Source organism: Silurus aristotelis (assembly GCF_946808225.1).
Source record: "Silurus aristotelis genome assembly, chromosome: 1".
NCBI classification, from domain to species: domain Eukaryota; kingdom Metazoa; phylum Chordata; class Actinopteri; order Siluriformes; family Siluridae; genus Silurus; species Silurus aristotelis.
The window spans coordinates 40,276,074-40,292,179 of NC_139574.1; the positions used below are offsets into that span (position 1 = coordinate 40,276,074).

At 39.7% G+C, this 16,106-nt stretch overlaps 2 protein-coding genes across 2 annotated transcripts in view; one reads left to right on the forward strand and one right to left on the reverse strand.

Moving 5' to 3' along the window:
* Positions 1-16,106, forward strand: part of LOC310724525 (eukaryotic translation initiation factor 4 gamma 3-like) — a 367,925-nt gene that overhangs the window by 137,865 nt on the left and 213,954 nt on the right. The window lies entirely within an intron of this gene.
* Positions 4,617-13,652, reverse strand: LOC310734029 (uncharacterized protein). The gene is made up of 4 exons (XM_083555614.1): positions 13,623-13,652; positions 13,433-13,533; positions 6,237-6,742; positions 4,617-6,194 (listed from the first exon to the last, which is right to left on the reverse strand). The coding sequence occupies exons 2-4, from the start codon at positions 13,505-13,507 to the stop codon at positions 5,063-5,065; spliced, it is 1,713 nt and encodes a 570-aa protein (XP_083411740.1). The 5' UTR covers positions 13,508-13,533; positions 13,623-13,652; the 3' UTR covers positions 4,617-5,062.

Below are 16,106 nucleotides of genomic sequence, written 5' to 3' on the forward strand. Positions count from 1 at the left end.
CTCAACTGCAGGAGAATCAAGAGAGACAGCTGACAGAAAGAGTCCGAGACCGGCTCGGAGAAGGGTTAGACCAAAACGATACGAGAACTAGAGCCCATGTGGCTATAGTTCCTCAGCAGATCGCTACAACACCCTCTCCTCCGAAGGTTGTTATCAGAGCTAAGTTAGGGAAAGCGGTTGTTCTTCCTTGTCAATGTGGAAGATGGAATGTTGGTAGTACTAATCCTCCTAAGTGGAGGAATAATCGCGGTGAAGATGTGTTGTTGACAGGACCCGAATTTAAAAGTGTGCCTCGCGATCAAAGAAAGTATTTTTTGTACAATGACATGAAGTTGGTGAAGATGCAGACGGATTGTTCACTAGTTTTGCGTAATGCTACATGGGAAGATGCAGGTGAATATGTGTGCACTTATTTAGAACCAGCATTTAAATTTGTGCCAATTCTTAATTATTGGGAGGATGATTATGTAACGCGTAAAGTGACACTTGTGATAAAAAGTTTGGAACCTAGTGGGAATGTCGCGGATATTACAAAGGTTCAAGATCATTCGAATGCAATGACTACTCCGAGAATGAATAATTCTCAAACGGAGCTTGTTACAGTAGTGCTGGGTACAACTAAGAATGTTGATACATCAACCCAGACTACTACTTTGTCACAGATAAAGCTTGTCACTACAGCTCTGGATACAACTACGAGTGTTATTACATCAACCCAGACTACTCCTACTTTATCTACTATTGTAAAAGAGTATAATGATACAATATTGCCAATACCTTTGATGCCTGTGAAGTTTGTAAACATAACACAGGCACCGGACATAGTGACCTTAGAGTCGACAGGAGTGTTAAATATGACTCAGGAACCCATGTTGAAAACAAAGCCTACAGTAAATGGTAGTGAAGAGACCTTTGAAGCCAGGCAACTGATGTGGGATGAGCATGTTGTAGCCTCAGCTGAGATAACTCAGGAAAATATATCAGATACAATGAGTGACTATTTTAATTCTACTCAAGTTCGTACTTTGCAAAAGAGAGACAGTGACTGGAAAGCATATGGTTTCGATTCATCGGTGTTACAGATTGCTGACCCCTGGGCAGGTAGGAACTTATGGTTCCAGCAGATAACTCATTCTGTTAGATCAGTTAGAAATTTGAATTGTCCATGTGTGGTGAAAGTTTCATCACCAGGCACATGGCCTTCGATCTTAGAAACGGTGCCAGAACCGCTAACTTCTAAGTGTCAGTATTATGCATTATCGTGGCTGTTGTTTCAGCAGCAGGCACCAACGGATAGATTAATGACTTGGTCACGCGTTCTGTTTAAGCCTAAATTCGAGTGTGCATGGCTGGGAGGATTACCTTACATAAATTTACTAGGTCAACATGAGAATATATTAACAGCAGTCCCTGAGTCGATGGAAGTGACATCTGTGAAAGTTGATGTATGTTTCTGTTTAAATGGAACGTATACTAGTTCGGGGATGTTTATGGGAGTATCTGATTGTGACAGTTATTTGATGAATCTGGGCCAACACCGTAATAAAGATATTAGTAAATTATATGAAGTGAAGTTTCATGCGCCACATCAGAAATATAGTAAAACTTTGATGGTGAAAAATCAAGACTTGCCTGGAAATGTGACAATAGGACATTTTGAAGACATTTGGTGGATTTGTGGTGATAAGGCATATATATTTCTGCCTTATGGATGGATAGGATGCTGTTACATGGCAAAACTGAAGCTCCCATATGAGGTTTTTACAGTACAGAAAGGAGACGGTCCTGATACAAATCAGTCAAATGTTGTTTCTGCTAATAGGAGGAAAGAGCATTGGCACAGTTCCATAATTTGGAGTCATACCATTGGAGAATAAGTCTAGGAGAAAAGTGGGGTATAGGACTGTTCCCATGGTATGGTGTGACATTTTTAGCTGATCATATCGATAATATCACTCATACATTACAGGGTTTTGCCAATGAGACAATAGGGGGATTTGATTTTCTGTCTAATACTCAAAGAAGTCACAGATTGACCCTGCTAAAGCATGACATGGCGTTAGATTATATATTGGCCAAGCAAGGTGGCCTATTTGTGGCTTTGAACTTAACTGGTGACGCATGTTACACCTTGATCCCCGATTCTTCTGATAATATGACTAGTGTTATAGAGGCATTGCGAAACATAGGAGATGCCTTCGGTCCAGCTGAAGGAGCCGGATGGTCTGCTAATTCTTGGCTGCAAGATAAATTAGGTCCGTTAGGTGCAGTCCTAGTACAGATTTTTATGGCAGTTGTCATATCGTTGTGTGTGATGTTTTGCTTTTGCACGCTGTTGCTGACCTTTGCGAAAGCAATGATATTGCGATGGGTTGGAGTTGTGATGCCTGGGGACGGTACCCAGATGGCGCTGCTGCAAGCAGCAGATGAATATGGAATGGAATTAGATGGTGAACTGATGGAGAAGTATCCGTTTTGATATTAGTTCTTATTGTGATTCTTCATGTAATTTGACTATAGGCTTACTTTTTAATAGTTTCCCCCTATACTGTGTTCGGGTGAAAGGGGGGAATGGAATGTGATATGATTCATTTGTTGCCTGAGAAGACGATACTGGTTGTTTTTTTTTTCTTTTCTTCTCTCCAAGGAAACAATATTGGGGGAGATTTGAAGGCTCGGAACAAGGAATGCTGTGATTCTACACATCGGCGACCCCATACTGAGAATCAACGCAGCCGCGGATGGACATTTTCCCCATACACATATATATGTTTATTATAGGATTTTATGTGTTACAGTAATGAAATGTTCATACTAGTAGTAATCATAGTAAGTCATGATAGTTTTTAAGTTTCTTCTGATACATAACCAATGCATATGTATTACTTCTTGTTAAAATCTTGATTGGGCTGGAGTACAATTTGTGGCCACCTGGGGCAGAGGGGCCGTGAGAGCGGTTTTCCTGTCTTGATTGTTTGAAGGATATCTAAGGAGAAACGGCTGCCTGACAGGTTTTTTCTCTCTCACACTCCATAAATTCATTATATTGTTAAGGTTCTGTGACAGAATGTATTATTACTATTTCTGTAACCAATGATGAACATGTATGCTATATTTTTTGTTTAATGTGGGATTATTGATCCCTCGAAGGGGGGAAATATGTAGTGTCTTAAACGTATAGTATCTTAAATGTGTAATATCTAAAAGCCTTAACTCATATAATTCTACAAATGGTGAAAGTCCTGGAAAGGCCAAAGTTAATTACTGAACCATCTGGCCAGATGTTTTCCTTTAAGCCAAATGTATGAAAGGCCCATAGTGCTTATCTTATGAGCCGTGACTGGGAAAATGAGACGGGTGGTCGTCCTTAAATCAGTATAAGCCGAAGTATAGAATATGATCCAGGATGCATGTCCTCTTGGGAAAAGACCTCTGACCCGTTCTCACTGTATGTTAAGATGAATGGTCTGGGAAGTGAGCGCTGGTACATTTGAGATATATTAAATCTGGACAAAGACAGGTTTCTCTTTAAGATAAACATTATTGCACAGTAGGCTCATATACATCTGTTATACATTAAGAGGCGGACCCAGAGAATGATCAGAATATATAATGAGTGTGCAGCCATGGATCGGGAGTCAGACTTTGAATCAGAGCGTGCTGACTCCAGGCTTGACCGGAAGGCCTGTAAAGATGCTATATTTCTGTGCTGAATAAAAATCATTATTTACACGAAATAACTGCGTCTACGGAGATTCCTTCCAACCGACAGCTACACTCCATCAAGACGACGAAATACACAACAGTACTTCTGCTGAGTGAAGGATTTGTGAACCTTTGCCACCGCTGGCTTTAAATATGAAATGTTTGCCAACATATTACAGTTATAATGTAGATCAAAAGTACTAATAAACTACCCACTCTGTGCAATTTGTATAAGGTATTTCAGTGTGTAAACTAATCCTAATGTAATAGTGGAGCAAAAGTGTATTTATATATAAGTAAATCTGTATTATTTAGTTTCTGCAACACTGAGCTGCACACATATTCAAACCTTTAACGTTTGCTTATACTATTCATTTAAATGAACCATATTAACTTGGTCAAAAAGCACATTGCACCATTTTCTTTATATTTAAGTGGAAATTAGTTTTGTATTTGTATGCACACATAATTTTTGTATGCAGCATGTAGTGTAAATATCCATTAGATTTTAGTTATTTTGGTTATTAATTAACTTTTATTTCCATTTGGTGATGAAGTTCGGGTGTTCTTGTATTCAGAGCAGTGAGAACTGCATACAATTCTAGACTGAGACTACTGAAGTTACTGAGTGTCACAGTTGGACCCTGGAAACACAGATTTTATTGCTCCCACATTAAAGTTGATTGCTTTCCATTTTATTCTTCTGTATAATAGAATTTTGTTAATAACTGAAATTTAATTTAGTAAATAACAATGATGATTTGTTTATACTTCATAATCATCCAAGATATAGAATCAAAACATTGTTTCTATCACCAGCATTTCTATTTTCTTCCTTAGAAAAAGTAAAGTATAAGTTAAACAATAGTAAGAGAAAAATCAGTGAACTGTTCATGAAATAATCACAAACATTTTTTTCCGAAGACGTTTTTAATGACACCGAGACTCATACAGTCCATTTAGAATAATCGACTTTTAACATTCACCTTAATCTCAAAGGTGTTCAGTGAAGTCGAGATTAGAGCTCTGTGCAGGCCAGTTCAGTTCTTCCACACCAAACTCATCCAACCATGTCTTTATGAACCTCAGTTTGTGCACTGTGGCATGGTCATGCTGGATTAATAAAGGGCCGTCTCCAAACTATTTCCACAATGCTCAGGTAGCCTCATACATGGTGCCATAAAGTGTAGTTGTAGTGTAACTGTAGCTGGACCAACAATGTTCTGATGGCTTGGAAAGGTGTCGAGTTTGTTAGAGCGAATTAAAATTAACATTACAATTTAAAGTTCCCCCAATATTTACAGTACAATTTCCCTTTACATCCCTTCAAATAAAAAATTTAAGAAGATGATTCGTTTTATGGTTGTACGTTAGAGCACTTGTGGTTCCTTAATGAGTGTTGATAAACATAGCTCCGTCCACAGTGTCCACAGAGGTACAGCTTCTGTCCTGTATGACTCTGCTGGTGGCTGAGGCGGGCACGCCGAGCACTAAAACTCTTTCCACACTGTTCACAGGGATACGGTTTCACTCCTGTGTGGATACTCTGGTGTGATTTCAGAGTATTCGGGTGAGTAAAACTCTTCCCACACTGTTCACAGTAATACGGCTTCACTCCTGTGTGGATACGCTGGTGTGATTTGAGACTATTCTGATGAGTAAAACTCTTCCCACACTGTTCACAGTGATACGGCTTCACTCCTGTGTGGATACGCTGGTGTATTCTAAAATTACTCTTATGAGTAAAACTCTTCCCACACTGTTCACAGTAATACGGCTTCTCTCCTGTGTGGATACGCTGGTGTGATTTGAGATGACCCTGTTGAGTAAAACTCTTCCCACACTGTTCACAGTGATGCAGCTTCTCTCCTGTGTGGATACGCTGGTGTGATTTGAGAGTACTTGGGTGAGTAAAACTCTTCCCACACTGTTCACAGTAATACGGCTTCTCTCCTGTGTGGATACGCTGGTGTGATTTGAGATGAGCCTGTTGAGTAAAACTCTTCCCACACTGTTCACAGTAATACGGCTTCACTCCTGTGTGGATACGCTGGTGTGATTTAAGATTACTCGAGTCAGTAAAACTCTTCCCACACTGTTCACAGTAATATGGCTTCTCTCCTGTGTGGATACTCTGGTGTAATTTGAGAGTACTCGGGTGAGTAAAACTCTTCCCACACTGTTCACAGTAATACGGCTTCTCTCCTGTGTGGATACGCTGGTGTGATTTGAAATGATCCTGTTGAATAAAACTCTTCCCACACTGTTCACAGGGATACGGCTTCTCTCCTGTGTGGATACGCTGGTGTGATTTGAGATGACCCTGTTGAGTAAAACTCTTCCCACACTGTTCACAGTGATACGGCTTCTCTCCTGTGTGGATACGCTGGTGTGATTTGAGATGACCCTGTTGAGTAAAACTCTTCCCACACCGTTTACAGTGATGCAGCTTCTCTCCTGTGTGGATACGCTGGTGTGATTTGAGAGTACTTGGGTGAGTAAAACTCTTCCCACACTGTTCACAGTAATACGGCTTCTCTCCTGTGTGGATACGCTGGTGTGATTTGAGATGAGCCTGTTGAGTAAAACTCTTCCCACACTGTTCACAGTAATACGGCTTCTCTCCTGTGTGGATACGCTGGTGTGATTTGAGATTACCCTGTTGAGTAAAACTCTTCCCACACTGTTCACAGTGATGCGGCTTCACTTCTGTGTGGATACTCTGGTGTAATTTGAGAGTACTCGGGTGAGTAAAACTCTTCCCACACTGTTCACAGTGATACGGCTTCTCTCCTGTGTGGATACGCTGGTGTGATTTGAGATGAGCCTGTTTAGTAAAACTCTTCCCACACTGTTCACAGTAATACGGCTTCACTCCTGTGTGGATACTCTGGTGTGATTTGAGATGACCCTGCTGAGTAAAACTCTTCCCACACTGTTCACAGTGATACGGCTTCACTCCTGTGTGGATACGCTGGTGTCTTTTCAGAACAGCAATTTTAGTAAAACTCTTCCCACAATCTGAGCAGTGGTGCATCTGGAAAACAATATAAAATGATTCAATATACTGTAATAATTTTAGATTTGGTCTTGCATGTTATCAGAAATGTCTGCTACAGTAATCCGATATGCTTTGAAACAAGTTAAATTAGAGGTATTTTGAGGCCTTTTGAAAAAAACTTTAACCTGTTAGGCCTCGACACAGAATTTGGGACTCACAGCTGAAAATGCTCTAACTAAATTTAAATGTTAACAGTTCCTGATAAGAGTGGACTACATACACAACTTAAATATCTTTTATAAGAAGACACTTTGAGCTTTAATGTCTATTATTCACAGTTGATATTGTTTAAAAAGATATTAAGTTATAGAGGATTAAGTACCGGAAAAAAAAATCCTTAAATGAAATCTTTTATTCCTTCATATATAAATACATGAAATCAGTCCTGGAGCAATACAGAAAAATAATGGGTTAAAGCCACGTCTCATGAGTTTATATTTTAAAATGAATGAAGATATCATAAAAAATTTGATTCCTACAAACATTTATCTGAGACTATGTCTGATCCTTTTCTCCCTCCCCCTGTTTGAGAGACACCTGCTAAACTCAGGTGATCATTCATACTCTATTCATACAGTCTGCATAGAAATGAATGGCTGACCATTAAAAGCTTTTGTTCTACATGTTTGGGGCTATTGATGTTGATTTGGCATTCATATTGATGGCCAGTATGCCAGACAAGCTCTTGTTTTACAGCCATGGCCATTCATATTGTTGATGTCTGGCCATTCCAATCTCAACAACACACACACACACACACACACACACACACACACACACAAACTTACATTTCAAGCATTTCTCTTATAAAAACAAACAGGCAATAAAACCAATAAAATCGTATAAAACTATAAAGGGAGATATATTGTAACTTACAGATGTAAAATCGCATCTCCATGCAGATCTCCAAGTCTCTGTTGTTACTCCGCCCCTAAAAATATTTTCCACATCGCTGCTTTTTTTTTTTTTGCAAATCTCAGATAAAACAACTTTTTTGATTGTCCATTTTTTTCCCTTGTTTTCTTAGTTTTTTTGTAAACAAAGTCCAGTTAGCACGAGCTATAAACAGCTGTTTGTGTTGACCTGAGAGCTGCATCACTTCCTGGTTTGTCACTATGCACGTTACTTTCGGCAGTAAGAGTTTGTAAACTGTAATAAAACTAAGACTTATACACGTGGAGAATAAAATCCTCACATATATCGTTAGAATCCTGCACTTATTGGCTACATTTTCCATCAATCATTTTGTTTCCATAATGCTACTGGCTGGAAAGAAAAGGTTTGAAATGAGAGGCGCCATTAAAAAAACCATGACAACAACCTGCAGAGAGAGTAGAGACTCAACCCAAGATTCCACCGCTTTTACTTTTTTTTTTTTTTTTGTGGTCTCAACCGTTTTCAACACAATTTTATACCAGCCAAATTTTTTATTTTATTTTTTTACCAGCAAGATGTCGTTTTTTTTATGTGAAAGTTATTCGGAAATCAAATAATGTAAGTAGTGCGTTTTTTTATGCATGTTGTTATTGTGTACTGCTCCATTGAAAAACAAAGATCTGAAATTGCTGCTTGAGACATAAAGCTTTAGAATGATGTATAGTTAGTCATGGTTACTCTTCTCCATTTTTATTTAATCTATTGCTAAATATCAACACCTGAGAACAATGGGATATTTGTTGCGCTCACGCAAAGGGTTAACTATTTAATACTAGGGATGCACCAAAATGAAAATTCTTGGCTGAAAGCGAAAACCGAAAAAGAGGAAAGCAAGGCCGAAAAACCGAAAACCGAAACACCGAAATAAATTATGCCAATTTTTATTACCATTGCATTTATGGCTATGACTGTGTACTAACCTTACTAAAATCAAGGCATTTCAATTTTTGTTTCAAAGAATAAATCAATAACAAATTATACAAATATTTATATATAGCACATTGCAACAATGCACAGGATAAAATAAAATAAAATTCAAACTTAAATGTTTAACTTAAATGCACTCATGTGTACATTAAATAATAATGTACAGGCCCTCTGGCCTGCCAAAAGATTGTAAAATTAAACATGTTCTTTCATAAAAACAAAGTGCATTCAGAACAAGTGCAACTGCTTAAAGGTACAACAATACAACAATATCACTGGGAAACTTCCTGCCTTTTCAAAAACGTCTACCACAGACGGAGTGCGCATGCTCGGACGGGTTTTGCTTTTCTGTGCCGTGTTTCTCTCATTTTCAGCATGGCGATCGGATGTTTGGATTTTATTAAACCCGACATGGAGAAAGTCTTTGCAGGCGCACCCCCCCTTTAAAATTTCGGCATTGCATGTTTTGCAAACCGCTATCCGTGGGTCTTTCTCAGATATACTGAAATACGTCCACACTGACAAGCACGTGCAGGCAGCGGTTTTTGTTTGCGTCATCACAACAAACTGTTTCGGCCGTGTTTTTTCGGTGAACAAAGTCTTTAGGCCGAAAACCGAAAATGCACTTTTGGGCCATTTTCGGACAAACATTTTCGGTGGTCGAATAGTCTGTGCATCCCTATTTAATACTTGTACAAAATCTTCCAAAATCCCCGATATTTATGTCTTCAAGGTGAAGGAGTTTTCCCATTACCAGACCAGGCAGCATTACAGTGAGGAAAATAAGTATTTTAACAACCTGCTATTTTGAAAGTTCTCCCACTTAGAAATCATGGAGGGGTCTAAAATTGTCATCGTAGGTGCATGTCCAATGTGGGAGACATAATCTAAAAAAAAAAAATCCAGAAATCACAATATATGATTTTTAAACTATTTATTTGTATGATACAGCTGCAAATAAGTATTTGAACACCTGTCTATCAGCTAGAATTCTGACCCTTAAAATGTCCACCTCCACTACATTTATTATCCTAAATTAGATGCACCTGTTTGAGGTCGTTAGCTGCATAAAGACACCTGCCCACCCCATACAATCAGTAAGAATCCAACTACTAATATGGCCAAGACCAAAGAGCTGTCCACAGACACTAGAGACAAATTGTACACCTCCACAAGACTGGAAAGGGCTACGGTAAATTGCCAAGCAGCTTGGTAAAAAAGGTCCACTGTTGGAGCAATCATTAAAAAATGAAAGAAGCTAAACATGACTGTCAATCACCATCGGACTGGGGCTCCATGCAAGATCTCACCTCGTAGGGTCTCAATGATCCTAAGGAAGGTGAGAAATCAGCCCAGAACTACACGGGAGGAGCTGGTCAATGACCTGAAAAGAGCTGAGACCACCGTTTCCAAGGTTACTGTTGGTAATACACTAAGACGTCATGGTTTGAAATCATGCATGGCACGGAAGGTTCCCCTGCTTAAACCAGCACATGTCCAGGCACATCTTAAGTTTGCCAATGACCATTTGGATGAGCCAGAGGAGTCATGGGAGAAAGTCATGTGGTCAGATGAGACCAAAATAGAACTTTTGGGTCATTATTCCACTAAATGTGTTTGGAGGGAGAAGAATGATGAATACCATCCCAAGAACACCATCCCTACTGTGAAGCATGGGGGTGGTAGTATCATGCTTTGGGGGTGTTTTTCTGCACATGGGACAGGGCGACTGCACTGTATTAAGGAGAGGATGACCGGGGCCATGTATTGCGAGATTTAGGGGAGCAACCTCCTTCCCTCAGTTAGAGCATTGAAGATGGGTCGAGGCTGGGTCTTCCAACATGACAATGACCTGAAGCACACAGCCAGGATAACCAAGGAGTGGCTCTGTAAGAAACATAAAGGTTCTGGCGTGGCCTAGCCAGTCTCCAGACCTAAACCCAATAGAGAATCTTTGGAGGGAGCTCAAACTCCGTGTTTCTCAGCGACAGGCCAGAAACCTGACTGATCTAGAGAAGATATGTGTGGAGGAGTGGGCCAAAATCCTTCCTGCAGTGTGTGCAAACCTGGTGAAAAACTACAGGAAACGTTTAACCTCTGTAATTGCAAACAAAGGCTACTGTACCAAATATTAACATTGACTTTCTTAGGTGTTCAAATACTTATTTGCAGCTGTATCATACAAATTAATAGTTAAAAAATCATACATTGTAGTTTTGGGATTTTTTTTTTTTAGATTATGTCTCTCACAGTGGACATGCACCTACGATGACAATTTCAGACCCCTCCATGATTTCTAAGTGGGAGAACTTGCAAAATAGCAGGGTGTTCAAATACTTATTTTCCTCACTGTATTTCATCTTATTTTTAATTCCAGGAGACAGAAAAAAAGACTGTGGAACCTGTTGTGCTTCTGTGATAACATCAGAGCTTAACAGGATTCAGTCCATGATCACAAAGCTACCTGAAACTATGTTCAAGCAATGTTTGGGTGATTTTGGATTTAGCAAAATGCATTTCTGATTCAGAACATTGGCTAATAGTAGCTCTCATTAGACAAAGCTCAAAATCTGGACTGGTGCAAACAATCAGTACCTACTGAGCTGATCTGCATGCTGTCTTCCAAATGATGAGTGAAAATCCCTGTGGTTGGGACAACAATACATTGATGACGACTGCAGGTAATTATCTGTGGCTGTCAAAAGCAGCAACCTACTTCCTCCTAATGGCCTATGAGGGCATTTTCAATCAACTTGTTAGCATGTACCTCCGCTTTCAGACTCTCAGCTGAAAATCACCTACCTAAATGTAAATGTGAACAGTTCCTAACCAAAGTGTTCTACATACACAATTTAGATACATTTAGAAAGAAGATACTCTGACCCAGCCATTAGTGTTGCACAAGTCAGTGCACTCTTAGTGCAGGTCCCAACCCCGGATACATGTGGAGGGTTGCGTTATGAAGGACATCCAGTGTGAAACGTGCCAAATCAAACATGCAGATCACGAATCAGAATTTCATACCGGATCGGTCGAGGCCCAGGTTACCAACGACCACCACAGGTATCATTAGCCAACAGGGTACCGGTGGAAATTGGGCTACGGTTGGCAGAAGGAGGAGAAGGAGAGGAGGAAGACATCTACAGAGGCAGCGGAAAAAGAGTGGAGGTTCGGGTTGGTACTTTAAATGTTGGTACTGTAAGAATTACAGACTGCCTCAATCCAGATTCCACCCCACACTATATCAAATTCAGCTCATCCTCAAAACGGCTAAAAATTTATAAAAAAGTATTTATGTAGTTTGATGTAGTATTTCAGTTGTATCAATCTTAATCATAGACTTAATTGAATCAGTCTGGGAAAGGGAGCAAGCCATCAAGGACTATCTCTTACCAAAAGGTGTCTAAAACCAAGATTATCATTTAAACAATACACCTTCCTGACCTGCTGGGGGGCCAGCGCCAGCAAAGGTGTGAAAACCGGTGATTACCACCTGCTGACCTCCTCCCCGAGAATGGAATCCCCCAGCCTTTTGTTTCCTGACGTATGTCCTATATCTAATTTACATTTAAAGGATAACTCCGGTCTATACTTCAAAGGGAAGAAGAATATAAAATATCTGGGCAGAGTTTGCTCGAGGTTCTTTCTGACTCTGATGAACCCAAAGTGCTTAGTGTATTTTGTCACTGCTACGCTGTTTATAATAAATATCATCAGTGCTTATGCTCTGCTTTACATACAGCGGGTAAAATAAGTATTGAACGTGTCAACATTTTTCTCAGTAAATATATTTCTAAAGGTGCTAGTGACATGAAATCTTTATTAGATGTTGGTAACAACCCATACAATCCACACATACAAAGGAATCAAACCATACATGTCCATAAATGAAGTTGTGTAATGTTGTGATACAACACACACACAAGAAAAAGTATTGAACACATGAAGACAGGGAGGTGCAAAAAGGAATGAAAAGCCAAGACAGCAGTGGATATCAATCAGTAATTTGAAAGCAATCCTGCCTGTTGTCATTGTAAATTAATATCAGCTGCTTCAGTCCCAACTGATGGCCTGTATAAAGGCGTCCCATTACCAAGGTGTCACACAAGAAACAGCTCATGATGGGTAAAAGCGAAGAGCTCTCTCAAGAACTTTGCATCCTAACTGTTGCACACATACTGATTGCATTGGTTACAGAAGGATTTCTAAACTTCTGAATGTTCTGAATGGTTTGATATCTTTGTATTCGAGCAGATGTAGTTGTGTTGGCCTATTTTGATAATAGATGCGTTTAGGCTAAGACCACCTGTTCTCTTTGGGTCCATCAACACTGTGATTCCAGGCTACACTAGTACTTAACACAGTGGAAACATGGTTCTAATTTTCAAAAGTAATACTAATAAATGATCTTAAAGTGCGAGGCAGAAACTAAACAAACTTGCAGTCCGCCACTTAATACTTTACTTAAAAACGAAACTTCCTCTGGGAGATCACTGGGATACGCATGTGAATATTTGATCTGTTCACTGGTTGCATGTGTAAAAGCTGTTGGTATCAAACATTGTTTACTTTATCAACTGAGTAAAAAGCTGAAGAACAGATCGAATAGGACAATTGATTAAAGATTTGGGGAGAAATTTCGTGTTTCCTTGTAAAAGGATTTTTTAAATAAATAAATAAAACAGTAGTTTATTGTAATACACTTAAAGTTAAGGTCTTTTTTATTATTTAATTATAAAATACATTATGATGTATCTTTGCCCTGCAAACCACACTGAAAGTTCAGACATGAATAAATTGTACCTTTGATCCAGCAGCAGCAGCAGCAGGAGTGTGTGGAGGTTCTCCTAAAGATCTCCGTCTGGACTCTGGTTTCATGATCAGAGGTGTAAAGAATCAGGACACTGGAAGAAAAATGCAGAGGTTCATGACTCCAGAATGTCCACTAGCTGTTCCCCGAGCAGCTCAGCTGCTACATTTCACTGTATCTCACCTTTGGGTAAAAATCCGCTAAATCCGGGACAAAAACGGGAGCTCGCGCGCGATAGATTTATAACGGCTAAAGGAACGTCGATGTGCACGCGCGGAAAGTGGAGAAAAACTCACGCGCCCAACATTAACTTCCGACCGGAGCGCGTGAAAGAACTCTACAGGTTCAAGCACAGGTCACAAATCAGTGGGCGTGGCCGAGTTCTAAATCTGCAAACATCATTGGCTCAGACATTGTCAGGAAGTGAAATCTGATTGGTTGTCTGTAATAATATCAAATATATATTATGAAATATTTCATATAATAAAAATTAAAAGTAATATTTTAGATTGAATTCCAGTGGAAACGCGACTGATCCGAAGCTGCTGCTTTTCAGCTGATACACACTGTGTGGTCAAAAGTATTTGGACATGTGTCTTTTCCAGACAGATGTGGTTCATAAATTCACCTAAAATGCTTTCAAATGCACCATACAGCCAATTAACATGCAAACTGTTGAAACACTTTATAGAAACAGAATGTAGAATTACTGAAAGCATTTTAAATGGGATTTAAATACCCGGGACAGAGGGTAGCAGGAGCTTTTCTGTAGCTATTATTGCTTATATGTTCATGGCACAGGACCAAATATCAGTTTATTTGATCTTTTCATAATGAGCTGGAATAAAACATAAATGCTGTGGTGACTCCCGTGTGTAATGCTGCATGATGGCACTGCTGGAGGATTACACCAATGGAAGATTATGGAGAAAAAGAGTCTCCAGGGACCATGATGATTTCTTGGCCTGGATGATGACTGGCTAATAAGCTGATTTAGATTCCTACAGCTGTGCTCCTGGATCTATGTGCTGAATTGGGTCCAGTACTACAGAGGGAAACACACCAGAACCATGCCATCCCCGTCCAAATACAGGTCCTCACCACTCTGGGGTTAATGACAACAGGTTGTTTCTAGTGGGAAATGGCAGACAGGGAAATACTTTATATAAATATTATATATAATTAACTTTTTCACAAAGACCTTATTTGAATATAATATAATTCTATTAAATCTCATGCTATAGGTCTGGTATCTGCCCCTGAGTGTCATAATGCCTGTCATTTTGGATGTTATTATTAAGGTGGGTAGTCTATACATCAGGTTTCCCTTCACTGTGCAAGAACAGGCTGACATTAAAATGCACTTTGCAGCAATGTTGAGTTTTCAAAATGTAATCAACACAATTGACTGCACTCATATTTCTGTAAAGACTCTGCATGAAAAGGAATTTGTTGATGTTAATAAACAGCATATGCTTTCTGTTAAAGTGCAAGTCATATGTGACTCTAACACGACCCTCACAAACATTGTGGCACGCTGACCTTCTTCAGCACATGATTCCTTTATCCTGACACATAGCAGTGTAGGGAACAGACTACAGGCAGCTGCAGGACGTGATGACTGGCTCCTTGTTGAGTTTAACAACATGTAGAAATTGTAAACATTGTCCTGATGTAGTCTATAATATGACAGGTGACAGAGGCTTCACCCCTCAGATGCTCCTCACCTCCTGAAATGCAGATGTGGAGCTCTGGATGTCTCAGGTGGAAGATTTCTATACCACCCGGAGAATGTGTGTAAGATTATCAGGGTGTGGTGTTTTGCACAATGTGGCAGTGAGGACCAGTTTCCCTCTCCCTCCTGACCTCCCTCCCCCTCAGCATTATGACCCCGAGCCACAGCCCCCTGCCCCACAAGATGCAAGAATCCATGAGGAGGTCATACGGCATTTGAAAGGAAGACAAAAATAATGGTTTTAACTTCATCTTTTAATAATTGTGCAATTTTACTTTTGTCACATTTTCCCAAAAGTTTATCATGTGGATTTTAAAAATTCAATCCTCCAGTTGAGAAACACTGATTTAGAATCAGGATTTAAATGATGTCGAACACTTCAATAAACAAGTGATTTAATATTTTAGATTTGTATTGATTTTATTAATTATTATTGGACATGGAGAGGTTTAGCTTTCAGTTCCTGTCCTTGATGTCCAGACTCACTTCCCTTTTTTTTCTTTTTTTTACTGGAATGGGCGATAGTCGTCTGATCCAGTGCGGCAGGGGAGCAGATATAGAACTGTGAGACTTCAGTGCAGACCACACCGCATGATGAAACCTCAAAACACCACCGTGACGACTCGATGAGAATACCTTAGAGTCTTTCCTGATTTTGTGAATTGTGCGACAAAGGATAGGACGACAATTCCAATCACGATGTTTCGCTGGTTCAGTTGTCCATAGAACATAGCCACAGAAGGTGATGGTGTAGTACGTTACAAAGGTGCTTTGCATGACGAAGTCCGTGAACAGAAAACTGTGAGTTCCCGGAGCAACCAGCGAGCTGGCAGAAACTTCAAACGATTGGGCAAGGGTAATAGCCCTACGCACATGAAAGATACGGGTGATCAGCTGAAGTCCTGCAGGAAGATCATAGACAGAGTTCTGGA